General features: G+C 34.6%; 1 protein-coding gene across 3 annotated transcripts; it reads left to right on the top strand.

Annotated features, from left to right (window-relative positions):
- The first annotated feature begins 1,444 nt into the window (after positions 1-1,444).
- LOC115970992 (TELO2-interacting protein 1 homolog) lies at positions 1,445-25,306 on the top strand. Of its 3 annotated transcripts, XM_031090650.1 has the most exons (17): positions 1,445-1,746; positions 7,120-7,315; positions 8,387-8,695; positions 8,789-8,878; positions 9,702-10,181; positions 10,313-10,420; positions 13,088-13,218; positions 13,313-13,445; positions 17,089-17,452; positions 17,545-18,068; positions 18,185-18,364; positions 18,443-18,601; positions 18,926-19,000; positions 21,539-21,722; positions 22,381-22,532; positions 24,266-24,481; positions 24,587-25,306. In XM_031090650.1, the coding sequence occupies exons 1-17, from the start codon at positions 1,544-1,546 to the stop codon at positions 25,229-25,231; spliced, it is 4,149 nt and encodes a 1,382-aa protein (XP_030946510.1). In that variant the 5' UTR covers positions 1,445-1,543; the 3' UTR covers positions 25,232-25,306. The 3 variants fall into 3 exon arrangements, with proteins under 3 accessions (XP_030946510.1, XP_030946511.1, XP_030946512.1); XM_031090651.1 differs by lacking the exon at positions 1,445-1,746 and having other exon boundaries at positions 7,172-7,341; XM_031090652.1 differs by lacking the exons at positions 1,445-1,746; positions 7,120-7,315 and adding an exon at positions 7,327-7,405.
- Positions 25,307-26,549: the final 1,243 nt, after the last annotated feature.

Raw genomic sequence — 26,549 nt, 5'->3', positions numbered from 1 at the left:
ATACGTAGGAATGTGATGAAAATAATATAAACAATAACATCCAATAAAATGAACCTAATGTAACAATATAGTTTCATCAAAGAAAATTTTTAGAATGTGGCATGTAATTGGAGAGTAATAGAAATATTTGGTTTTTCTAATATTAAAGTCAATTGCTTTGTCTTTTAAAAATTAGCATTCATGGGTTTATTATTGGAAGATTATGGGAAGCATTACAAGAGTTTAAGCATCTAATGTTGCTAATAAATAATGGTTAAGAGTTCCTTGAACTTAAGACATTGTTTTTGCCTACCAATAATTACAGTTCTTAAGATCCAAGTACAAATTACTATCTCTTAAAAACTATTGAACATTTGCAAGCAACATTAAGATTCACACCTCCCCTACAAATAAAAACAGAGCACAATCAATACTCTATAGACCTCTAGTAGTTAAGGAGAGAGTTAAGAATCAAAATCATCACAAATAAAACAAAATTGAACTACTATTTTGACCGTGTAACTAAATTGAACTTTTAAGTAAAAAGATTTGTAATTCAACTAGTTAGTACTTTTTGGTATTTTCAACTATATTCAAATCTCATTACAAGGCATGTCACAAGTCTTATGATGTGGACGAAAAATATTTATTCACACTTGATTCAAGCTGATTTGGTTCTTTCTTAATGAATCAATAACATTTTTTTTAAAATAAAATTAAAAACTATTGAATTATCCAAAAAAAAAAATTAAAGCCTAAATTATAAATTAAGGCTAATTGTTAGCGTACACTCTTTATTGCACATAATAAACACACAAGTTTATTTATTTATTTTTTTTAAATAACTAAAATAGTGACTTGTTTGTAATAAACACTTCCCATAATTAATTCCCAGAGAAGTGCTTAATTTAAATTTTAAAATTCCCTAAAAAAAATTTAAAATGAAAACTTGCCATTGAAATAATTTTTTTACCATCAATAACAATAAAATTGCATAAAATTTGTTGCAAAAGTTTCATGAAATTGTTGGCTACTAGCATTGGCTAGCGGTCCCTTAAAAAAAAAGAAAAGAAAAGAAAAAAAAAGTAAAATACTATTTCGGTCTTTAAATTTTAGTAAAAATTTGTTTTTCATCTCTAAATTTTAAGAAGTTTGTTTTTTGTCTCTAAACTATTAAAAACTTCATTTTTTGTTCCTAAACTATTGAAAATGTTTTATTTATATTCATAAACTTTACTAAAAATTTGTTTCTCATCCTTAAACTATTAAAAAAAGTTTTTTATTTCATTCATATTTTTATCTCTAAGTTATTGAAAAAATTCTTTACCAAATTTATGGATGAATTTTTTTTTTTTAAAAGTTTAAGGATAAAAAAAAACTTTTATTAAAATTTAGGAAGTAAGATAGTATTTTATCTAATTAAAAAAAATAAAAAGTAAAAGGGTTTAGTCGACCCGTTCCATCAACCCACTTACGAACCCGACCAACCGACCCATTTGGTTCTTCTTCTACGTTCGCGGTTCTTCTTCTCAGTTCTCTCTCTCATCAGAACCTCTCAACTCCAATGGACGAAACCGATAGAACTACCGGCGAGTTCACCGATGAAGAAGAAGACGCAAGAAGAAGCAGCGTGTTTGCAGAGCTAAAACCCTACTGCTTGGAGCTTCTGGAGTTGCTTCAAAACCCTACCAAGCATTCCTCAGCAATCCCCGCTTTGCTTCAACTCTTTCGCTCTTCTCACCCCTCTGCTCTCCAGCCCTTCTTCGAGTATGCACCATTTCTCACCTTTACATACATTACATGCTGCTTTTTGTATATACTAATAACTCACTCTGGTTCTCTGTCACCTTGAATTTGTTCTCTGTCACCTTGAATTTTGATGAATAAATATTGTAAAGTTGTAATTTTCAATAATGTTTTGTTGGCTTTAATTCCGTGTCAAATTTGATTGTCTTTAGTCAATCATTTCCCTGGTTGAGTGTGAGAGTTTGGTGATCAAATGTAAATTCTTGGGCTTTACTTTCATTGCTGGGTTGTTTATTGGAATGAAACTTTGTGGTTTATAACCCGTCAGGGTGCAGCTCTGCCTTGGTGAGAAAATTTTGAAGACCCATTTTGGATGGCTGCATAAGTTTTTGTTTTGTCCTAACTCTTAAGTTTTGATTGGGTGGAGAACAATTTTTTTTGAGAGTTGAGTGTGAACTGCTTGATGATTATTTACTTTGGCATCATTTGGGTGGAAGAGAATTTACTATAGTTTGTTGTGAAGAGTTGTTGATCACTGAATGGGCATGATGATATTTATTTTGGTTTCTATGGTAGTTGTGAGTAAGGTCCTGATGTTGGGGGTTTGGCGGGATAAATATTTGGATGTGTAACAGTATCAGTATCAATTCTCTGTTGTATGGCTGAATTTGTTGCAATTATGGCAAAAGCCTGCGTGAAATTGTGGTAATGTTCCAAAGTGTGGCCTATGGTGGAATAGGGAATGAACTGTGATTTGTATTTTAGTTCTAAAGGATTTGGTCTGGGTATTTAACAGTTAAAATAAGAATTGGCTCTCAAAAAAGGCCCCAACTATGAGTTCTGGTCGGTCGGTGATTGGACGTTTGGGATGTGCTTTAGACCCCGACATATTGGGTTCAATCCCTACTGGGAGTTCCCTGGATTCTCTGATACACAGTTCTGGTGGGTGGAGTCATGTAATTGTGGTTTACTCCCCAGATGCAGGTCCTAAAGGCCCTGCTTTGGTGAGGTTCCATGTTTTAAAAAAAAAGAAAAAAAGAGGCCAATGCTATGATATAGATAATGGGTGTTTTTAAGATGAAAGCCTATGAATGCAAACCTTCGGAAAGAGAGGACTCATTATGAACAATTTCTTCATCTTCTAACTGTGAAGTCACTGACACCTCCAAACAGTCAGTCCTTGCAAATGGAAGCAGCAGTAGTACCTGTTAAGAAAATCCTTGTGTGTTGAATACTGTGTTGGATATGTCCTGAGCCATTCCAATTTGCTTTTGATTGTTACACAACCAATGGGTCGAACCTTATGACCTCATTCTCCACGTTTCCAAATTTTTTGAAATGAACTGTTTTGATAGTACATGTGCGAATGAAATGAGGTCACACGGGACATGTTGGAGTAGAACTTTTTTTTTTTTCTCTTTAATGTACAAAGAGAGCAAAATAGAAGAGAGATTTTTTTTTTGGATAGGTAATCAAAGATTTATTTCATAAAAAGAATATCGTGTTCACGATGGTGAACACTTAGAACTTAAAACGAATACAAGTACCTCAGGAAGAGATACGAATAGAAAGAAGAAATTTAGAAATGGAAATACATTGTGTAAAACCCCAAATTTCACCCCACTTAAATAAGGTCCCAACTAGTATAGGCTTCAAAAGATCTATTGATCTCACAATATCTTCAAAAGTACGATTATTACGCTCCCATGAAATTAACCACATCAAACAAGCTGGAACCATATTCCAAATATTAGAGGAATGCTTCCCCGGCCAATTCCACCAACTTAAAAAAAGGGAGGCTATTGTCTTCGACATCACCCACTGGATTCCAAATATTAAAAAAAAAACTTCATTCCACAAGGCATAAGCAAACTTACAATGGAGTAGAAGATGATCCATAGTTTCCTCATCACACCGGCACATGCAACACCAATTAACCAGTGGTAACTGCCTAAGAACCAGATTATCAGGGAGACAAATCCTTGATTCAGTTCTTGTTGCTAATGAATGCTTAGACAGCAGGTTGAAGAGTGGTATTCCAGGTGTTATAATAAAGCTGGACATTGAGAAGGCTTATGATCATGTGAACTGGAATGCACTCTTTTACCTTATGGAAAGGATGGGTTTTGGGGCAAGGTGGAGTAGGTGGATCAAGGCATGCATCTCTACAGTTAAATTCTCTGTTCTGGTTAATGGATCTCCTGCAGGCTTTTTTGGTAGTTCTCATGGTCTTCGCCAAGGGGATCCTTTATCTCCACTTCTATTTCTTATGATTATGGAAGTGTTGAGTAGACTTTTGAAGAGGACAGAAAATGGTGGTTTTCTTTGTGGATTTAAAGCGGGGTCTCATAGACATGGGGGTATCCATATTTCTCACCTTCTTTTTGCTGATGACACTATACTGTTTTGTGATGCTTCTAGGGACCAGTTATTATATGTGCGGATGGTGCTGATTTTCTTTGAAGCTATTACAGGCCTAAAAGTGAATGTAGGCAAGAGTGAAATTGTTCCTGTTGGTGATGTTGGGGATTTGGATGGTTTGGCTCGTATCCTTTGCTGCAAGGTGGGCACTCTGCCTATGAGATATTTGGGCATGCCCCTTGGGGCACATTATAAGGATTCATCAATTTGGAATCCTATTATTGAAAAAATGGAGAAACGGTTGGCTGGATGGAAAAGGCTGTATTTGTCGAAAGGAGGTAGGCTTATTTTGTTAAAAAGTACCCTATCGAGTCTTCCCACCTACTTTTTATCGTTATTTACTATCCCTCAGGCTGTGGCTGCAAGAATTGAAAGAATTCAGAGGAATTTCCTTTGGGGGGCCTCAGAGGATGTTTTTAAATATCCTTTAGTTGCTTGGGATAAGGTATGCCTGCCAGTTGAATGTGGTGGTTTGGGAATCCGGAGAGTTGGGCTGTTTAACAAGGCTTTGCTTGGGAAGTGGTTGTGGCGGTTTGGGAAAGAAAATCATAGATTATGGCGTCAGGTTATAGCAGACAAATATGGAGAGGCGAGAGGAGGTTGGTGCACTAGAGGGGTAAGAGGTGCTCACGGGTGTGGGATGTGGAGGAGTATTAAAGAAGGAACAGGGAAGTTCTTTAGCCAGATTTTGTTTACTGTGGGGGAGGGCAGCCGTGTTAGATTTTGGCATGACCCATGGTGTGGGCCTACTCCTTTAAAGGACCTTTTCCCTTCCATGTATGATTGCTCTATTACTAAAGAAGCATGGGTCTCTGACTTGGTTGTATCAAATTCAGAAGGAGGTAGGAGTTGGAATTTATTGTTTCGTCATGGTCCTCAGGATTGGCAGGCAACCACTGTCTACTCATTCTTTGAGTTTATTTATTCCTCTATGCCGAGGGGTGAGGGGGAGGATCAGCTGGTCTGGAGATTGACTACATCTGGTGTTTTTGATATGCGCTCTTTTTATAAGCTACTATCTAGTCCTACCACTGATGCCTTTCCCTGGGAATGTATATGGCGTACTAAGGTGCCTAAACGGGTGTCTTTCTTCTTATGGACAGCAGCTAATGATGGGATACTCACTATTGACAACCTTATTAAGAAAGGTCAGTTTTTGGTTAATAGGTGTTGCTTGTGTTGTTGCAATGGGGAATCAGTGAACCACCTTCTTCTTCACTGTAAGTTCTCTCATGCCTTATGGTGTGAAGTTTTTGCAGCGTTTGGGATTCAATGGGTAATGCCAAGGTCAGTGAAATCTTTTTTCTTTAGTTGGAGAAACTGGTTTGGAAAGCATCTTTCAATCATTTGGAACATGGTCCCGGCATGTTTAATGTGGTTAGTATGGCAGGAACGTAATGCCCGCATTTTTGAAGACAAGGCGAGAACTTTGGAGCATCTAAAATGTTTACTTTTTCGTACTCTGTTTCTTTGGGCTCGTATTTGGGGGTGTACAAATTGTACTGTTGTAGCTGATTTTTTAGCTTCTATTTCTTTTAGCTCTTGATCTTCTTGTACTTGTTTCATTGTTCAAAGTGTTCACCATCGTGAACATGATGTTCAATTTTTTTTAATAAAAGTCTTATTACCTATTAAAAAAAAAGAGAATACCACCCCTAGCTGCTGTCCATAAAAAGAAAGACACCCTTTTAGGTACTTTTGTTCTCCAGATGCACTTCTAGGGAAAAGGGATGGAAGAAGAGAGATAAATAGTATCAAGGAGTAGAAGGGGTAAGGGTGAGGTCGGGGTAGTAGTAGTAGTAGCAGGAGGGTAGGAGGCATTCGAAGAAGATGTATATGGGTGCCTTGTTTATATTGATTTGTTCTATTCTTGTCTTCTCTTGATATATGGAAACCACCATGCTGGTTTGTTTGAACCATTTACATATGTTTCTTGTGTTGTGTTTCCATCTCAAACCATGTTAGTGTATTTAATCACCCCTCCACCCCAACCCTCAAATAATAGGGTCCTGGTTATCTGTTCATGTAGCGGTAGTGTCAGACCTTGCTTTATACTGGGTATAAAAATAGATAGCTGAGGGAAATAGCTGTGTTGGTTATGGTACTGATCATGGATGTTTTGTTGTATTTAGCATGAACAAAAACATATTAAACCTCTAATAGTCAGGCATGCATTGAATCATAAAATGTTAACTAGGACCACAATTTTATGAATCTTATTTCTTACATCATGAAATAGGGGGAAGGTCTGATATCTAAACTTCATTCATGAAAAGTGATTTCCCCCTTAAAAAAACTGCACTTTTTTGAGGTCCATATTTTCTTCTTAATAGGAAGATTGAAAATAACATTAGTAGTAGTAAAAAAGGACATGTTAATTATGAAAGTAACAGAAAAGGACTTTGGATATAATATAATGGTGGAAAAGAATACATGTGATCAGCCCTGACAAATCTATTTAGGATCCATAGCCGACCCCAAAAAATTTGGGACTAAGAGTCTGTTTGGATACAGCTTATTTTGCTAAAAATTGAAAATAATAAAAAAATTTATTTTGATTACTGTTCATTGGCTTGATTGGCGCTGGTCCAAAAAAAAAAAAAGGGGCTGAAAACATGCAAAACGCAGACGTGGGAAGCGCAAACACGCTTCCCAAATGCACCCTAAGGCTTGGTTGTTGTATATTTTCTTCTTAATAATTTCTCTGCCATAATGCTTAACGCTATATATGTGACGATAATTACATTATTTATAAATGTCAAAACTTTTTTTTTTAATATCAAAATTGTGGTTTCTGAGGTTTATGGTGGTAAAATTGGTATTTGTTTCAACTAATACTTCAGTAGTGGAATTAAAAAAGAAAAAAGAAATCATTATTTGGATATTGTCTTTGAATTTCCTTAATTTGGGTCTATTATATATATATATATATATATATTTTATATTCTTGATATTTCTTCATCTCTCTTTCAGCTATAGTTTGTTCCCATTGCTGCTTCTATTGGATGCGGCAGTTGATTGCAGATCACAACAGAAGGATGATACTAAAGAAAATTTTATGCCTGATGTCCAAAAAATGCCTCATAAAGTGAGCGATAATGTGGCAGAAGGTGTACTTCAATGTTTGGAAGAACTTCTGAAGAAGTGTCATCTCAGATCTGTGGATCAGGTGGTCTGATTTCCATGCCATTCCATGTAATATAGAAGAGTGATATCTTTGGTATATACCATCGTGTCAAGGCAACTAGTTTTAAATAGGGTAATAGATGTTATTCATTACCATTGGAAAGAAATTTACTTCCTTTGAAATAAGGACAGCGTACATACAAAAATCGAAGACAAAATTGGGGTTTCCACTCTCTATGATATATTGACTTCTTCAGTATATAATAGCTTCTCTATGGATTCTTAAACTAATGTCTCATTATTATGCCTTTTCTTATTAGACAGTTATGAACTCTTAAATATTAAGTATTTGCTTCTTACCTAGAACTTTATAGCTCAATTGGTTGGCACCTCTTGGTGGTTCTAATAGACAGGATTCAAATCCCACTAGCCTTAACTATCGAATTTAAAAAAAGAGAAAAGAAAAGTATTTTCTTCTCTTTTTGTAAATATTTTTGAGTGCTCTGTGAACACATGATGTGAAGGTTTGATGGAGGGGGGGGGTGTGTTGTGGGGCTTTCAGAGGAGTCCACCTCCCCTACCTTTGTATGTTTTGTAGTATGGAAAGAAAAAATAATGGAGAGTGTAAATATATTTTGTTACTATTATACCATGATGTCAATGGTTTAGTGAGGACAAAACAAATTTCATAGACTTGTCTTAAAAATTCTTCTATCTCTGCCCTAATTTGCCAACATTGAAGGTCTGGTTTTGATAGGTTGGAAGGATTTTCCATCCTCCTCCCTTCTCTCCATTGTCATCTTTTCAACTAGATAAACCCTTTTTCTTCCTCTCACCTTCCCCTCCCTCTCCATTCTTTATCCTCCCAATCAAACATGTTTTTAATGGCTAATCATTTAGATGTCTATTTGGTGGTAAATAATAGTGACGATAACCTCAAAAGCCATAAAATGTTGCTTGCAACTATATTGTTCATTACTTTTTGAGCTATGGGTTTAGGAGAAACTGAGAAAAGGATGTGATGCCATTTTATTAGCAAATGTTGTTATGTAGTTTTGCATAAATGTTAATTATGTTTTGCTTTTTCATGAAGTTTGATGATGTGCTTTTGCAGATGGTTGTGGTGCTAAAAAAATTGACTTATGGTGCTTTGCTTTCTCCTTTTGAGGCTTCAGAAGAGTTCCGCGAAGGAGTAATTAAGTGTTTTAGGGCTCTGCTTTCTAGTGTACTCCCATGCCCTGATATGTGTTGCGCATGTAAACAAATTCGTGGTTTGCCTACACTATTAGAAAGCAGGTCTATGGAAACTTCACTCTGTAGATCTTTGAAGTATCATTCAGAATCACAAGAATGCTTGCTTCTATTTCTACAGTCTCAAACTGCTTCCGCTGCTGTTGGACATTGGCTGTCGCTTCTTCTCAAAGTACATCAAATTTTTTGTTCCTAACAGTTGATTTATTTTGGAGTACTTTGTCTTGTCTTAGGTTTTCTAATCCCAAGATCATTTTATACAAAGGCTGCAGATACAGAGGCTACCCAAGGACATCGGGGTAGTGCAAAGCTCCGCATTGAAGCCTTTACAGCCTTACGTGTGCTTGTTGCTAAGGTTGTTCTTGTCACTTTTATTTTCTAATCCTTATAGGTTTTAAATTATTGTTTATTCATGTGCTTAGTTCTTCCTTAATCAAATTGCACATAGCCTTGATTAGTTGTTCATGTTAAGAGAAAGAGAGTATTTTTTCAAGATATAATTCTTTGGTCGATGCATGTGAACCTTCAATGCATGCATGTGGTTTGAATTATAGATGGAGGCACAAAGTTCTCAAATTCTTTTAAAGAAAACTTTAATGAGGTTTAATTATTTTTATATGTTTTCCTTTGCTAAATTAATTCTATTAATTGAAATTATATGCTCTGGAATAACCAAATTGCATGCTGCTTTGGTTGTCATCTTGTTTACTTTGTTCATGTAAAGCATGGTCTCTGTTTCTCCAAGGTTGACTTTCACTTTTTTGGCTTTAGCATCTTCTCATTAAAGTTGCTATGTCAATCAGTCTTTGATATACATGACTACTTTTAGTAGGATTACTGATGAGGGATTCTCAATGATCTTCTGAGGAACAAAATTTATTAAAGAAGATCATTTTTGGTACTTCAAGACTAAATTTGGTCAAGTCAATCAAAGCACACATCTTTGGACTGTATTGATTTATTATTCTAAATAAGATAGTTATTTTCATAATTTACTTTTCTTTCTGTTTCTGCTCACTGGCTGTATTACCTTTTTAAAGGAACAGGTTCTAGTGGAAAGGGCTTGGTTATTGATTGCCTTGAGCTGAGAGATTCATGTGTCTGGTTTTCTTGTGAAAATGTGCTTGTTCATGTATGAAAATTTGGCTTAGTGTTATCCAATGGCATTCTTTTTGCAGGTGGGTACTGCAGATGCATTAGCATTCTTCTTACCAGGTGTTGTTAGTCAATTTTCCAAAGTATTTCATGCCTCAAAAACAATGATAAGTGGGGCTGCTGGAAGTGTTGAAGCTATTAACCAAGCTATTAGAGGGTTAGCTGAGTATCTGATGATCGTCCTTCATGATGATGCTAATTTAGATGGCCTTGATACATCAATAGATTTTATTGATGAATTTAATTCAAGTAAGTATAAATCTGCGCAATCTTTTCTGGAGGAGCTTCGCAGTTTGCCAGATAAAGCTCAAGGGAAAGGGAAAATAGTAGCAGAAGATTCCAGCAAAGCAATAAATATAGTTACTGCCAAATCTGAATTCAAAGAGGAGAGAACCACTGGTTCTGGCAAGGGGATTGGATCTTTGCAAGTGAATCGTACAAAAGATTGGATTGAGAATACTTCAGCACACATTGATAAACTTTTAGGTGCAACTTTTCCACATGTATGTTATTGTCTTTGATTTGATGGTGGTTACTCCCCAAGGTTATGTTACATCATCACATTATTCAGAGCTTTTACACTAACTACTGTAATTTCTTTATTTGTTGATGAAATGTTTGAAATCTTTGTCAGATTTGTGTTCATCCATCGAAAAAGGTGAGACAAGGACTCCTAGCTGCCATACGAGGGCTATTATCAGAGTGCAGCCGCACGCTGAAGAAGAGCAGGCTGATGCTTCTGGTGAGCTGAGAATTAGAATCAGTATTTTCCCTGGTTTGGGTCTCATTATGTATTAGTTCATGCTCATGCATCCTCTTTACATAAATTTGAATAACTTAGGAGTGCCTTTTATTGAATTTGGTTGTGAAATATATTTATAGGGATAAATACAAAAACATTCCCTGATCAAAATCATACGGGCCCCTTGATCTTCTAATTTGATATCAGAAGCCCTTGAACTTTGGGAAATACCCAAATTGCTCCTTCTGACTTCCATTTTGTTTTTATTTAAAAATTCATTTTAGAATAAAAATATTTTTAAACTAAAATTTAATTAATTTTTTTAAAATGTCATTTATTTATTTATTTCTGTTTTCTTTTGCTTCTCCTGACCAAGAGCAACCAAACTGTCTGCCTCCAATAATCATGGCAGACCCACTCGGCCACAACCACTGTCGACAAACCCAGGCTACAAATGCCACCACTTAACAGCAAGCTCATTTATTAAAAAAAAAATGTTCTACAAATTGCTGCTCAAAAGAAATGGGTATACGTGTTTTGGAGGATGGGTATACCTGCGTATAGCATATCTATGAAGCTAACCCAAAAACCAGTAGTGACTCTCATAACCTGATAATAAGTTAAAATCGGGTTTGATATTGAAAACTGTTTTTGACTTCAAATTTCATGTCATTTTCCACACAAAAAAGAAGAAGAAAAGAAACAAAACTTGCCAACTCCTCAAATTTATACCAAATTCAAATGAAATTCCAGTTAGAAAAGAAGAGTGACATTTGACTGCCCGCATACACCCCAAGCAAACTACAAACCACAATCGGCCACCACCGAACCCCAATTAGCAATCCAAATTCTAAACCCTCAAAATGTCTACTCAAATCCGAACCTAAATACCTCTCTCCCTCATGGACCCACAACCACTCAAGCAGAAAATCCATAAAAGGAAACTTCCAAATTTTGCCAAACAACACAACAATTGGAATCCAAAGAATAAGAAGAAAATTAGTTCAATGAAGAAATGGGAAAATTAATTCAATGAAGAAAGGAGAAAATTAAGTCAACGAAGCAGATATGGGAATGAAGGAGGAGTTTTGTGGTGCTTCAATCTCAGCTGCTACCTTCACCATTGCCTGTGTGCCATCTGTGCTTGGATTGGCATTATTGGCTACTCAAGAAGAGTCAAGGCACACACCAGGAGTTAGGTTTGAGCTCATTGTTGGACTTGTGGTAGCTTTTGGGTGTGTATTGGATGCAGTGGCGGAGAGAGAGAGAGAGAGAGAGAGAGAGAGAGAGAGAGAGAGAGAGAGAGAGAGAGAGAGAGAGAGAGAGAAGAAAAAATTAGTGGGGGAGTCGAATCTGATTCTGGCATGATTGTTGATGTGGGGATCAACCTTTGAAGTTGATGATTCCTATGTTGTTTGAAACTGCCATGGATAAGGATGCTTCTGTGAATCATTATTGGAGAGACGGGAGGAGGGGGTAAGGAGGAGTTCGGGTATGGAATTCATGAGAAACTTTAATGATTGAGAGATTGATGGGGTGGCTTCATTCTTCCATCTATTAGAATCTCATATTCCCATTAGGGAGGGGAATGATAGGATGAGATGGAAGTTTAAGACTAATGGGGATTTCACTGTACAATCTTTTTATGAGACATTACGGGGCTCATTTTCTATGCCTTTCCTTCGGAAAGCCATATGGAGGGTCAGGGCTCCTCAAAGAGTTTCATTTTTTGTATGGACAGAAGCTTGGGGGAAAATTCTCACTTGTGAGAACTTGATCAAAAGGGGTTATTTAGTATGAGTTGTATGTGTTGTTGTGGGGAGACTGTGGATCACCTTTTGTTATATTTAGTGTAGCTCTTGGTTGGAGTTCTTATTTACTAATGCACCAACAAGAAAGAATGAGTTAACAAGTTGAGGGAAAAAAGGGGTAGAGGAAGACAAAAAATAGCATTAGTAGTAGTAAAAAATATCATGTCCATTAAGGAAGTAACAGAGAGTATTACTTTAGATAGAATAAAATGAAGGAAAAGAGTACTTGTGGCCAACCCTAACTAATATGTTAAGGATTCATAATCTATCCAAAGAAATTTTGGACTAAAGCTTTGTTGTTATTGTATTTCATTGATTATCTTTCTTTTCACTCCTACTTATTTAGGAGAGCTTTTTGTGCATCATGCATACATGAAATTTCTCCATTATTCCTGTAAAAGTTCTTTATTACTTATCAAATGAAAGGACAATGTATCTAATATGGATTAACATAGTAAGAAAATTATCCTTTAGAATTCCCAATGATTTTAGGTTCTTCTTTCTTCTTTCTTTGGTTAAACATGCTGGTTGAATATGTGTCTGACGATAGGCTTGTTGGTTACTTTTATATATTCTCTTGCTAAACCATTTTTGTAACAGGTACTTCGTGCATATTTTTGATAATCATGTACTGTTCTTGTATATTTGTGCCTTATATAGTATAATCTCTAAGCTATTGGTACTGTTCTTTATATTTGTGTGGTCCCCATCTGAAGTTAAGGAGTTCAGTTGCTTCTAGTTGTTTGTTCTTCTAGTGTATTAATCATTCTGATTTTGCTGATAAGTAAGCTATTGCATTGTTAGCCTCTAGTGCCAAATTAGTTATTAATATATTTATTTGCTGCTACTCATGCAGGAGTGCCTGTGTGTTTTGGCCGTTGATGATTCTGATGAGGTGTCTTCGGCTTCACAAGAGTTCCTTGATGATTTGTTTTTGTTATGTGGGAAAAATAATTTAGAGCATGACGTTGGTGAGATCTTTAGAAGGTTTGTTCTATATCTGGTACTAGTCTGAGCATTGGGCTGTGATTGGTCTTTTGAAAGGAACCTTACTAGAGCTATATTTTGTTTCCAAAACTAGGCTGATTGAAAAGCTCCCAAAAGTGGTGCTTGGGAGAGAAGAGTCACTCGCACTATCACATGCTCAGCAGTTACTTGTTGTAATATATTACTCTGGTCCTCAGCTTGTGGTGGATCACCTCCTTCATTCTGCTGTATGTTGTTACTTCCACTGTGATATCCACAAGTAAAAGTCTTTTATTCTTCTGTTCTCAAGTGAGCTTTATGTTGATATTATTATAATAATTATGAATTATAGATTTATGAAAATGACGGTATTGTAAAATATGATATCAAACCTACAATAACACTTCTGTATTGATAATTCCAATAATTGAGGATGCAACACTTACATTCACCCATGTCAAACAATTATTTTTATGTTTGTATAACTGATAAAAGTGCAAAGTTATTTGGATGCTTTTGTCAAGAAACTTATACATAATTATTATTTTCATAATTGCTCTATTTTCTACAGTTCTTATGTACATATACAAATAAATACATATGCTTGATATTATAAATTCATAGAAACAAATGATAGCTGTGTCCTTGTGACTTCATTATTGAGTTTTGCTATGTTCTACTTCCCATACTAAAATGCATTTTCCAAGTTCAACATGGCCAATCTTAAATTGCATGTATAATGCATATTTGGAGCAATATGAATGATTTCAACTGCATGTGTAATACATATTTGGCTTATCAAAAAAGAAAAGAAAAGTGTAATACATTTTTGGAGGAGCAATATGAGTAGATTACAATAATCAGATTTAAGGAAGCTCTAGTGAAAATGTACCTAAGCTTTTCAATATTGTTTATTTGTCATTATAGAAAAACTTGAGCATGGGGAATCATTTTTATATAATTGTCTGAGAACTGATTATGATTGTTCTCATAATATGTCTAGCACAAGGTCATTTGTATAGGATTCTAGCACAGGGGTCATTTTCCATTACTTATTTTTTTAACAAACAATTTAGATTCATTGAAAAATTAAAGAGAGTGATAACCTAAGTTCATAGGCTGGTGTACTGAAGTATCCCCCTAGAATTACCAAAAAAGTATAAAGAATCCAAAAAAAATACAACAAAGAGGTTAGTTATTGCCATCAATAGACATCCAATGAAACGGCAATCTCATGAACAAAAAATGGAGCCGATCAATAGGGAGCTTAACTCCTTCACAACTCTATTTTTCTGATGCCATATGGTCCACACCAGACATAAAAATGGAAACTTTGTACTCTGCAATTTCGTCCATTCAAGATTTATTTTATGGGGTTGATGTGTGAAGTCCAATTGAAACTACATTTATATGGTTTTAAAGGTCAAGTTATAGACAGTTTTTAATTTGGGTTTTATTTTTTCGATGAATAATAATATTTCATTAAAAAAAACCCTCAGTATACAAGAAATATGCTAAGAGAACCAAAACAGTCAAGAAAAAGAAATACCAATGAAAGTAAGCAAAGGAGATGAAAGGGTGGACAATATAGCCATCCACTTGTACAAAACATGCGGAAAAACTCGTTTCAGCTCCGTAGAAGGCCTCTCTAAACCCTCAGCACTTGACGATTCTGTTCCCTCCATACTGTCCACATCAAGTTTAATTTTCTAATCAAGAGTAGATCTGTAATTTTTGCATCTCCTTTGAATTTTAGGGTATTTTGTGAGTAGGTTGCATCTAGAATTTTGGAGGAGCTTTTAAATGTCTTGGTTTTACTTTCTTTTGAGTCCCAGTTAGTATTTTATAAGCTTATTATTCAAATTAGATTTCCTAAGTGGAAATACATGGAAAGATAGAATTTGAAATAAGGAAATCCCCTTAAATATAGGGGTAGCCCCTATTGATGAAAAGATGATGGAGAGTTGCTTGAGATGGTTTGGTCATGTTTAGTGGAAAGAGATTAATGCACCAGTAGGAAAGAGTGAGTTGATTCAATTGGGGAAGTAACAACTAGTTTGACTTAAGATAGAATAGAGTGTAGGAAAGAATACATGTGGCCAATCCTAACTAATCTGTGGAGATACATAGTCTGCCCAAAAATTTGGGACTAAGGCTTTGTTGTTTTTGTTGTTGTATTCAAATTAGAATTCCTAACGTGACTGGTATAAGAAAGAGTCCTTATTTATTTTTGCTCAATATATACTCAAAAGAATACAGAGGTTTGATTAATAGGAAATATGAGTGTTTTGGTTTGCGGAGGGCTTGTTTCTGTAGAGTGTTTCTTTATCTTTTTCCTCGTTTTTCTTCCTCTTGCAACTCCAATTTCCTTCCCCTATCAAACCCTAAAAATCCCACATATTGTCCTTACCAAATAGCTACCAAAATTCAAACTTTTCAAACTCTAATTCACTCTAGAAATCCTAACTGTTTCTTTGAAGATCTTAAACCAAAAATGCACAAATTCTTCTAACCCTAAGCCTACCACAAGCACAAGTAGATGTGTTATTCCTAAATCTGTCCTAAGTCAAGCATTGTATACCATACTTTGCTTCTAAGCAGTTTGGGCTTCCTTCTCCAACACTACAGTAAAGTGATAGGGGTCATTTAAGAAATACTTTAATGACATGAGGTAATGCATGGATTGTATTAAGTTAGAGCCATTAAGATATTTAGCATGTCTGGTGCGTGTTTAGGGGAAAAACAGGATTTATGATACTAATTAAATTCTTTATGCATTATAAGGCCTTTCTTCTTGGAGTATGAATGTGTGTATTTTTTATTCCTAAAATCAATTGTGCTGCTCACCAGTTCTATTTATGTACTTGTTTCAATTACTTCTCTTTGATGGTAAGCTTCATGACTTCAAAAATTGAGATACTCCCCAGGTTCTGAATTGAGTGTCTTACTTTGGAAAGCAGCTAAACTTTTGAAGAGTAAAGAATGCATTAACACCCTATATATTACTATTGCTTTGAAATAAGCTGTCTACTTTGATGTTCAAACCCATGAAAGGACGTAATTAATTTTTGAAGAATGATGTTTAGGGGTACTAAAAATTTTACTAGATAAGCATTACAAGTTGATGTGTTGACTTTTAAACACAACAAAATGGAAATTAAAGAATTTATTTATTATGTTGTTGATGTGGCACCATTAACGTTTATTGCCATGTCAGTTTATAAGCGTTTTTGTAGTTTGCCAGTACTGTTAATTTTCCTTTTTTTATAAAAAACATTAAGGAGTAATATGGGAAAGTACCAACTTTAATGCTTTAAATTTTTATATGATATATTTTTTTAGGACAAACTAAGCAAGGACACAAACTCATTATTGAGATCTGGTAACACCCAATGTTTGTAAGGTTGAATTCAAAATTACTATTCACGGTCCTGTTCCTTATTTATTTATAATGTTCTATGTGGTTTCACCAATGAGCTCTAGCTCAAATGATACCTTTTCCCTTTGTAAGAATGTGGTGGAGGTGATGTTGTGGATTCAAGATCCACCAGTGTCACCAATTAAAGTTCTTTTCTTGTCTTGTGAACAGTGTACTATCTAGTGAAATTAGGATTTTAATATTGTAATCGCCCTCCGCTCGAGAAGCTATTTTGTGCATCTATATATGAATCATATCTCTCACATGTGAGCCTCACAACTTTGTGGGATCCACAGGTTCTGAGAGAGATTATGCATGAGATTATTCTTGCCCTCCACCACTCTTGCCCTGTTCATTGTTATTTATGTCATTTTATAGTTGTAATCTCATTTCTCAAATGCATAGAGATTCGTTTTATAATTTTTTTTTTGGTGTGGATGCAAGATGTTAATAATTTTTGTGTGGAATTCTAGGTTTCAGCTGCTCAGTTCTTGGATGTCTTAGCTGTCTGTCTGAGCCAGAATTCTTTGTTTGCTGGTTCTCTTGACAAGCTTATTTCTACAAGGCGATCCTCAGTTGGATACCTTCCATCTCTTGCTGAGTTGAAAGCTGGAACTAACTTCACCAGTAATTACCTCACTATCATGAGTGCAACTCCATTTGAAAATTCAATGGGCACAGATATTCGGGAAAAAGTTGTAGAATATCCCCCGGAAAATGTACAGAAAAGTTTTGAGATTCCACGAATGCCCCCATGGTTTGTTTCTGTTGGCAGTCCAAAACTATACCAGGCTCTTGCAGGAATTCTTAGACTTGTCGGTCTATCTTTATTAGCAGGTCTATCATTTCTTTGGCATTCAAGTTCTTTATTTAGATGTGTCTTTTCTACTCTGTACTTACACTGGGTATCTTTCATTTTGTGCTGCTAGACATAAGGAGTGAAGGTCAGTTGTCACTTATCACTGATGTTCCGCTGGGTTACTTGCGTAAATTGATCTCTGAGATTCGTGTGAAGGAGTACAATAATGAGAGCTGGCAGTCTTGGTATAATAGAACTGGTTCAGGACAATTGCTGCGCCAGGCAAGCACTGCAGTATGTATCCTAAATGAGATGATATTTGGTCTATCAGATCAAGCATTTCACATCTTGACAAGGATGTTTCACAACTCTATGGCAAAAAGGGAAGAGGCTCAGGAGTTTGATGCAGGACTTGCTAATGGTCAACATCACAAAACTGAATGTTCTTTGCCTAATGAATCTGTTTGGAAGGTGTCTCAGGATAAAGGTGTAAGGAGTAATTTGATTGATTGTGTTGGTAGAATCTTACATGAGTATCTATCTCCTGAAGTGTGGGATCTTCCAGTAGAACATAACTCTTCTCTTATACATCTTGATGGTGAAGATGAAGATATTAGTTTACACTTGTTCCGTGACACTGCTATGCTACAACAGGAAATTTACATTTTCCTTCACCTGATATATATAATTAGTTAATCTGGCATCAATTTAGCAGGTTTTGCTTAGCAGATCTACATGGTACTGATTGTAGCTTTGTTTTCCTTATACAGGTTATAGTTGATGGAATAGGAATCTTTAATATATGCCTTGGAAGAGACTTTGCTTCCAGTGGATTTCTTCATTCATCTCTTTATCTGTTGCTTGAGAATCTGATTTCTTCAAATTTTGAGGTTAGGAGTGCTGCTGATGCTGTCTTACATGTCTTTTCCACTACATCTGGCTATCCAACGGTAAGCTTGTATGACACAAACTCAATGTTTTTCCAAGGAATATGTGATGCTTGACTGTTTCCAAAATATTTGTTGTAGGTTGGGCACTTAGTTTTGGAAAATCCAGACTATGTGATTGATTCCATATGTCGACAATTACGCCATTTGGATCTTAATCCTCATGTTCCAAATGTGCTTGCTGCTATGCTTTCCTATATTGGAGTAGCTCAGAGAATATTGCCTCTATTGGAAGAACCGGTATGACAATATATCCTTGGCACAGAGCTATTTAGGGCAATTAACTTCCTCATCTTTCTGATGTGTCATGAAGATAGTGTGTTCCTGTACTTGTCTTGGAAAATCTCTTTTCAATTAGTTTGCTCTACTTATGGTGTTGTTTTTCTCCAAATCTTACCATTTGCGCTGTTTGTTTTTTTACCATAATTTGTTTTCTCCCAAAATATTAAATTATCATTTCTTATGTATTGTTCCTTGTGTTATTATATCATGTAAAGAATTGAATCTAATGTCATTTACAACTTTTGGAAGTAATGTTTTGGCATGATGTTTTAAATTGAACAGATGCGCTCTGTTTCAGTGGAGCTTGAGATTCTTGGCAGGCATCAACATCCTGATTTAACGATTCCCTTTTTAAAGGTAAATTTTTTTACAATTTATATCTTCATGTTACATCTGCACTTGCCTGCTTTATCTACTGTGAGAACTGGTGGAAAATAAAAAGAAATGTGATTTAGTCATAAAATTTTCAACAAGATGACTTGGCCAAATATTCATGTGATTAGTTAAGTCTCTCTCTCTCTCTCTCTCTCTCTCTCTTTTTTAAATTATTATTTTATCATTTTTTTTCATGGGAATTCCAGATAATGAAATAATCTATGCTTTTAGGTGCTGGAACATTTCTGTCCATAGTTGATTAAAACAAAAAGGTTTAAGTGTTTATGAATTGTTAGAAGTATGTAGTTAAATGACTATTAAAAGAGAGTTTGAGCCTACACCTAAGGGAGAGTGCTAGAAGTATGTGATTAAACGATTCAATTTATCATATTCTAATAGTTTAAACTTTTGGGACAATCAGTAATATAACATGTTGTTAGAGTAAAAGTGTTTAGGGTTTAATAAGTTGACCCTAACACAAAATATTATTTATATATAAAGGAGTACAGTGATATTACTATTTTGCCCCTAGCTTATACCCGTAACACTCCCCCTCAAGCTGGAGAGTATATATCATACAATTCCAATTTATTACATAATAAATCCAAATGAGTCTTACATAAAGTTTTGATAAACATATCATCAATTTGGACTCTTGTAGAAACATATGGAGTAACAATTACACTATCTTCTACTTTCTGCCGAGTAATATGACAATCTGCTTCTATATGCTTGGTTCACTCAAGGAACACAGGAGTGGAGGCAATGTGAATTGTTGCTTGATTATCACAATGCATAGTCATAGGCACCTTCACAACAAATTTTAATTCCTAAAGTAAAAGATTAATCCACATAAGCTCACATGATTTGTGTGCCAAGGCTCTATACTTAGCCTCTGCACTAGATCTGGCAACAACATTTTGTTTCTTACTTTTCTAAGTAATCAAGGTTTCCTCCCAGAAAAGTGCAATATCTAATAGTGGATTTTCTATCCAACAGTGATCCACAGTCTCCCCACTATACATGTATCATATGTGTGCACATAGACCTCAATAGAACATTTAAGTTCTGGTTACTGAGAAACAAATGAAAGTAGTTAAAAATTTTGAAGCTTGTGACAGGTTTGTGTAGGAATTTAACCTGTAATAGTATTGTTTTTATTCTCCATCTATTTCTTAGCAACCAAATGAACAACAGTGATGATGCTTAAAAGCTGATAACCTGAAATGCCATGCTTCGACCCAGGGCAAATTATAGTTCAGATGATATTTGAGAACATTAAGGCTCAAATGAGAATGCAGTAAAACTGACTTGGCTGTGTGTGTGCAAATTATGGCTGTGAGCGATGGTGGAAGATTTGCTTCCAATCACAAGTTTGGATGGACTGGACTGGCACCTGTTTGGGGGCATTCAGTTTCTGAGTGTTGTATGAATGTTTAACCATATAATCATCATCATCATTATTGTTATTATTGTTATATCTTTTATTGGTAAGTTACACATGCACGCTGGTCATGAACCCATAACCTTATCCTCCACCCATTCTTGCAAGAAGAGCAAGTGCTTTTTTAGGGCTCATTGGCATTATTATTAGTATGATTTGATTAAAGATGCTTTACACATGCCTATTGTATTGTAAAACCGATGGCCCTAAAGTCATTACACTTGATGCTGTTTGTATGCAGTTCTTCATCGATATATCGTAATCATTATTTATTTATTTTAGATTAGTTTCAAGAAAGAATATCATAGAAGCTGTTGAGTTTTATAAAGGGAGTTTTAAAAAGAATGAAGCTTCTAGAAAATGCATTGACATTTGTTACTGTTACTTAACTAATGCGCTTAGACATAAGAGTTTCTAGTTACAAGCGGCTTACACTTAGGGTTGATTTTATTGTTCATATTGGACATGGGCCTCAAAATATGTTAACTACAAATGTGCATCTTTGGTTAGAATAAAAAAGAAAAATGAAATATTTGAGTTTGGTCCTACTTGTAAATTGTAATTGTTGAGAAGAAACAGTGAAATTGAATCTTAGATGTTTCAATTCTTGGAAAAGATTATTACAGAGTCTTGATTAACTTTTTTCTTCTTTTTCTTTCTTTTCTTTTGTCCTAGGAACAATGCTTAAAAGTTTTGTTTAGTATCTAAATAATCAGAATGTTGGATTCAATTTTTATTTTATTTTTCATCAGTTGTGCTAGGGCAACTAAATTAATGGCCATTCAAATGTTAGCTAGAGGAAAGTGGTGAGTCTTGTATGCTCTAATTGCATTTTTCTCCCTTGTCCACAGATTTGTCAAATTTTTTAGGAAGTCAAATCTAGATAAGCTCATGATTGAAATGTAACTGCAGTTTATTTATTTATATTTCTGCAGTGCTAAATTCCAAGAGCAATCTTCATAGGATAGCTATTCACTTCTATATTTTGAGCTTCCCTTTTTATTTAGTAAACCGTCTATTTTTTCTGCTTAGGCTGAAATGCCTATATCATAATCTGTTTATAATGTTATTTTTAGGCCCTAGCAGAACTTGCCAAGGCATCAAAGCATGAGGCGTGCTCATTGCCCACTAAGGCAGAGTCTTATTTTATGCATGTGAAGTCTATAATCTCTGATGTGAGGAAGAAAGCAAGAATAGGATCCAAACTATGCTCTATATCATCTTCTGATGACGATTATTATATGTCTCAGATGGAATCAGGTCGTTCTTTTCTCCTCTCTTTTTTTTTTTTTTGGTAGAACTTGTAATTGCCATTCAATGACCTTCATGTAGAGATAAACTGGTGTTTTAGGTCTATTAGTTGGCAATGCATACAAATATTTCAGCTATTTATTCTACTTTGACTATTGCATATCGTTTGTAAGGGGAGTCGCTGCTCCTAAACCACCCATTCATCAAATTGACCCAAATAACCTACAAACAACCCAATTACTGTTCTGGGGACCTAAACTTTAGGTTTACCCCTTTATTTCATCCACATATACTTTGTTACTTTTCCCCATTTGAAACCCCATATTCCCTACTATTTTCCAGTCCTTTTTCAAGCAAACCCTAGATCAAATTCTTAAAAACCCTAGCTGTCTAGAACTTTCAAATCAGACTTGGTTTCATTGTCCTATGTCAGTCACTTGTATACAGCAGATTATTTGTGGGCAGATGGACCCCTAGACAAAACTGTGTGTATGCTTTAAATAATTAATGCCTTTACACTGTCTTGCCCCTTGTGTATAAAATTTTATGTGTTCTTGGTTTTGGAAGGACTTCATATTTTTCTTTATATAGCCAAAATGAGTAGCTTCTGAGATCTTGGTATTCTGCTGAACTGTGGGCTCATATTTTAATAATATTTTGAATATAGAGCAATTGGAGAGCATTTCGTTCAACTTGAATGATTCCAAAAGATATAGAAGAACAGTTGGATCTATTGCAGGTTCATGTATAACAGCTGCTACTCCTCTATTGGCTTCAACAAAGCAAGCAGCATGCTTGGTTGCACTAGATATAATTGAGGTAATTTACGGCCTAAGTTGTTTTTTCAGCTACTGTCCATGTTTTGGTGATCTATATAATGTTATAGAAGTATTAACATGTAAAATATTATCATTATCATTATAATTATTATTTACTTTCTAAGCACTCTTTTTAAGTATTATCAGTGTTGTTTCAACTATTTTCACTTTCTAATCACTCTTTACCAACTCTTATAAGTGGCTTCTCTGTCCTTGGTAAAATTATTAATTGATGCAACTTTATCAGGTGCTATTCAAAAGTTCCTTTGAGCTCTTTTTAGGACCTACAGATGAAGATAATATGAACTCTTTAATGAATATTTAGTTTTTGAGGTTATGTTAGATGTAAGATCAATCATACCGCATAATCCTTTAAAAGACGATCTAAGTGAGTTCCTCTGAATCAAAATTCAATCGAGCGGAGGCTTGATAAAAAATAAAAATAAAAATAGTTAGTTTTTTAGGTTAAAAAATGAGTTGTTATTTAGTTTCTAGAAATCAAAGTCAAAATCTGTAGAATGGATTTTGTTTTTGGTAACTTTGATAAAATAAAATTTAATTGTAAAAAGAAATATGTGGATAGTTTTTTTTACTGATGCTTTTCTCAGGATCCTTGCCAAATTTATTTGGGAAAAAGAGAGAATCTTTCTTTGGTGAACTTAGTGTCATAATCTGACATTTGTTTTGGTCACATATTTCATATAAGGAGCTATCAAAACACCATTTTGGTTTGTGGTGGAAATTTTGTGTGAGAGTACTATGTCTGAACTCAAGTTATTTTTCTTTAGAACCTTATCAGATTGGATGTCAGTTATACATAGTCTGTATTTATGTTCAGTTATTGATTTGATTGAGTCATGTAATTTGCATGTGTATGGTCCCCAGCTGTATACTCCTTGCATATGTGGGCAATTATATTTTTTGATATCAATAAAGATTGCATTACTTATAAAATCAATAATAAAAAATTGTGTGATTTTGTGGTTGGAAGATTTTATGAAATTAGTGGTTGATGGTTTGATTTGTTTTGGGTGTGTTGTGTGTTTGGTTGCCAAGAAAGTGAGGAACAAAAAAAATGTAGATCAAGAATTTTTTTTTTTTTAAGTAAAAAAAGAAATTGAGGAATTAAAATTTTGTTTTTTGCTTTTTTTAATGTCAATTAAATTATTTTATTAGTCACATCGTCCTTAATTGTGCCAACCGTGCAATCCATTAGCCATGTAAGCCTTTTTAGTCTTTGAGATGATGGCAAGGACTAGAATAAAAATGGGCTCTAAACATTAAGGAACAAATTTAGAGTTCTAAAAACATGAGGACCAAAATGAAATTAGCCCCAAAATATAGGGACCAAAAAGGTTTTTTTTTGGCCAAATGGGAGTTATATCCAGATTATTTTTTAAGAAATAAATTCATAATCAATGAAATTAAAAAAGTAGAAGCTCATCAGTTTTGTATTGGGAATATAGAACTTGAAAATGATTTTGTGCCGCAGTTGATGATTTTCATTTTTCTCAATCACTCCTTGGCTGATGACATTATATCTCTAAATACTAAGCAAAGCAAAGTGGAATCATTTAAGTTTAAGTATGTTGGAAAAGGCACACATGATCATGTTCTAAGATTGCATTGTAAGATAGATGAGAACTCTTGCCTGTGTCAACTTTCAATACTTACCCAAAAAAAAAAAAAACCTTGCTTGTCTCAACTTATGATGAATGCTTTTCTTATTTTAAGGGTGGCATGGTGGCACTGGCAAAAGTGGAAGAAGCCTATAGGCATGAGAAGGAAACTAAGGAAGCAATTGAAGAGGTGATTCGGTCATGCTCAGTATATCAGCTTCAAGATACTCTAGATGCTGCTGATGAAGGGACTGACGAGAACAGGTTGCTTCCGGCAATGAATAAAATATGGCCCTTCTTGGTTGTTTGTATTCGAAATAGAAACCCAGTGGTGCGTGATCATACATATCCTTGGATAGTAAACATGAACTAATCATGAGACTAGTTTCATTTTATGCTACCACTCTTCTAAGATTATGACTTTGTTATGTTGCAGGCTGTTAGGAGATGTTTAAGTGTCATAAGCAACGTGGTGCAAATCTGTGGTGGAGATTTCTTTTCACGCCGATTCCATACTGATGGGCACCACATCTGGAAATTTCTAACTATGTCCCCATTTCGGAAAAACGCCAATCTAAAACAAGAAAGAACTCCATTAAAACTTCCATATAGAAGTACTTCCATTTCTCCGGAGGAGTCGGTGTCTGAACTAACCAATTTGAAAGTCCAAATTGCAGTGCTCAATATGATTGCTGATTTGTCAAAAAACAGGAAGAGTGCTTCAGCACTGGAAGTAGTTCTCAAGAAGGTCAGTGGTATTGTAGTGGGGATAGCTTGTAGCAGTTTTGTTAGGCTTCAAGATGCAACTCTGAATGCCCTTCTTGGACTTGCATCTATTGACCCTGATCTTATATGGCTTCTTTTAGCTGATGTTTACTACTCTATGAAGAGAAAAGATATGCCTTCACCGCCCATCCCAAATTTACCAGTGATTGGTCAAATTTTGCCCCCTCCCTCATCTCCTAAAGAATTCCTTTATGTGCAGTATGGAGGACAGAGTTTTGATATTGAATTCTCTTCTGTTGAAACTGTTTTCAAGAAACTGCATTCTCAAGCTTTTACTGACCAAATGTGCAGTTAGACTGTTAGAGACTTATCACTGTATATATCTAGGTAATAAATTACCTTCATTGCATCATCCATTTTGGGTAAAATATCCTCATCTCTTTTCTATTGTGTTTTTTATTTTTTGTTTTGTTTGATTAGAAAGTTAAACATGCAACCAATGGATTTTGACAATCATGTGCGTTCTCTACATCTTTCTTCCACTGCATATTCCTGTTGACCTTCACCTTACTGCATGCATAGTCAGATGCAAGTTACCCTTGAATAGCCCAATAGAACTTTGATTCAATTGGCGAGATATGCAACTTGATACTTGCCCAATGTTTGACTAGGTTTTCCAATCATGTTAGCAAGCATTTGCATATCCTAGAATATATTGCTTCAATGTCCAGTTTAGAGATTTGAAGATGCATAGTTTATATTGCTCCAAATTTGTATATAGTCATAACAAATTTGGTTGAGTCCAGTGGTTTCAAGGAAAAAGCTCGACAATGTACAAAAGACGTTACCTTGAGGTCCTCAATTGATGACAAAGCAACAGAGAAAAAAAAAAAATCGTGCATGAACTTTTCGACCTCACCGGTCCATTGAACAGGTTATTAATGCTTTCATTTGTTTTGAATGAAAACTTTTTAAGAAGATAGGTTTTCACCCCCCCTTTTTTTTTTCTTTTTAATATTTGATAGCATTAGAAAAATAAGTTCAAAGAAAACTATCTTTCGTCAACAGAAAATCTTATTAAAAATATGACTAATTTTTTAGAAATTGCATTTCACTAAAATTTTTGGGAAAATAACCCTATTTTACGCTGGCTAAATAAAGAAATTTAAAAGGTAACATATAAATTGTTGAAAATATATATATATATATATCTTATTTTAAGGAACATAGGAAAATAAGGTAATTTTTTAAGAAATACATTTTAAAAAATAACTTATTTTTCAGAAATTATTAACATTGAAACAAACGATTGTAAGAACTAAGAGCACTAGCATCTGGGGATGCAAAAAAAAAAAAAAAAATCTATTTTGCATCTTTAAACACTATATTTTACTAACTCATTTTACAATTCAACCTACATCCTAATTTTTATTTTTACATACAACTCAATAAAATAATATAAACTACTTAATAAAATAATAAAAAGCATTATTCTCTCTCTTTTTCCTGTCATTATCTTTTTCTCTTCACACACAACTATTCGATTAAATATTTTTTTTTTCTTTATAACCTATGAATACTAAGGTTGTATATATATAACCTCTACCATTCATAGGTTGCAATTTTTTTTTTTTTGAAAAATAAATAGGAGCAAATTTTTTTAAATATACAAA

Source organism: Quercus lobata, chromosome 12, assembly GCF_001633185.2.
Source record: "Quercus lobata isolate SW786 chromosome 12, ValleyOak3.0 Primary Assembly, whole genome shotgun sequence".
In the NCBI taxonomy this organism is placed as follows: Eukaryota; Viridiplantae; Streptophyta; class Magnoliopsida; order Fagales; family Fagaceae; genus Quercus; species Quercus lobata.
The sequence above is the reverse complement of the archived record's forward strand: the minus strand, read 5'-3'. Positions and strand labels throughout refer to the sequence as shown.

Bases quoted from the DNA above. Each gene is read 5' to 3' on its own strand.
- LOC115970992 (XM_031090650.1), top strand. From the start codon at position 1,544: ATGGACGAAACCGATAGAACTACCGGCGAGTTCACCGATGAAGAAGAA. The intron at 1,747-7,119 runs GTATGCACCATT...TCTCTCTTTCAG, and splicing joins GCTCTCCAGCCCTTCTTCGA to CTATAGTTTGTTCCCATTGC. The intron at 18,602-18,925 runs GTATGACAATAT...TAAATTGAACAG, and splicing joins TGCCTCTATTGGAAGAACCG to ATGCGCTCTGTTTCAGTGGA.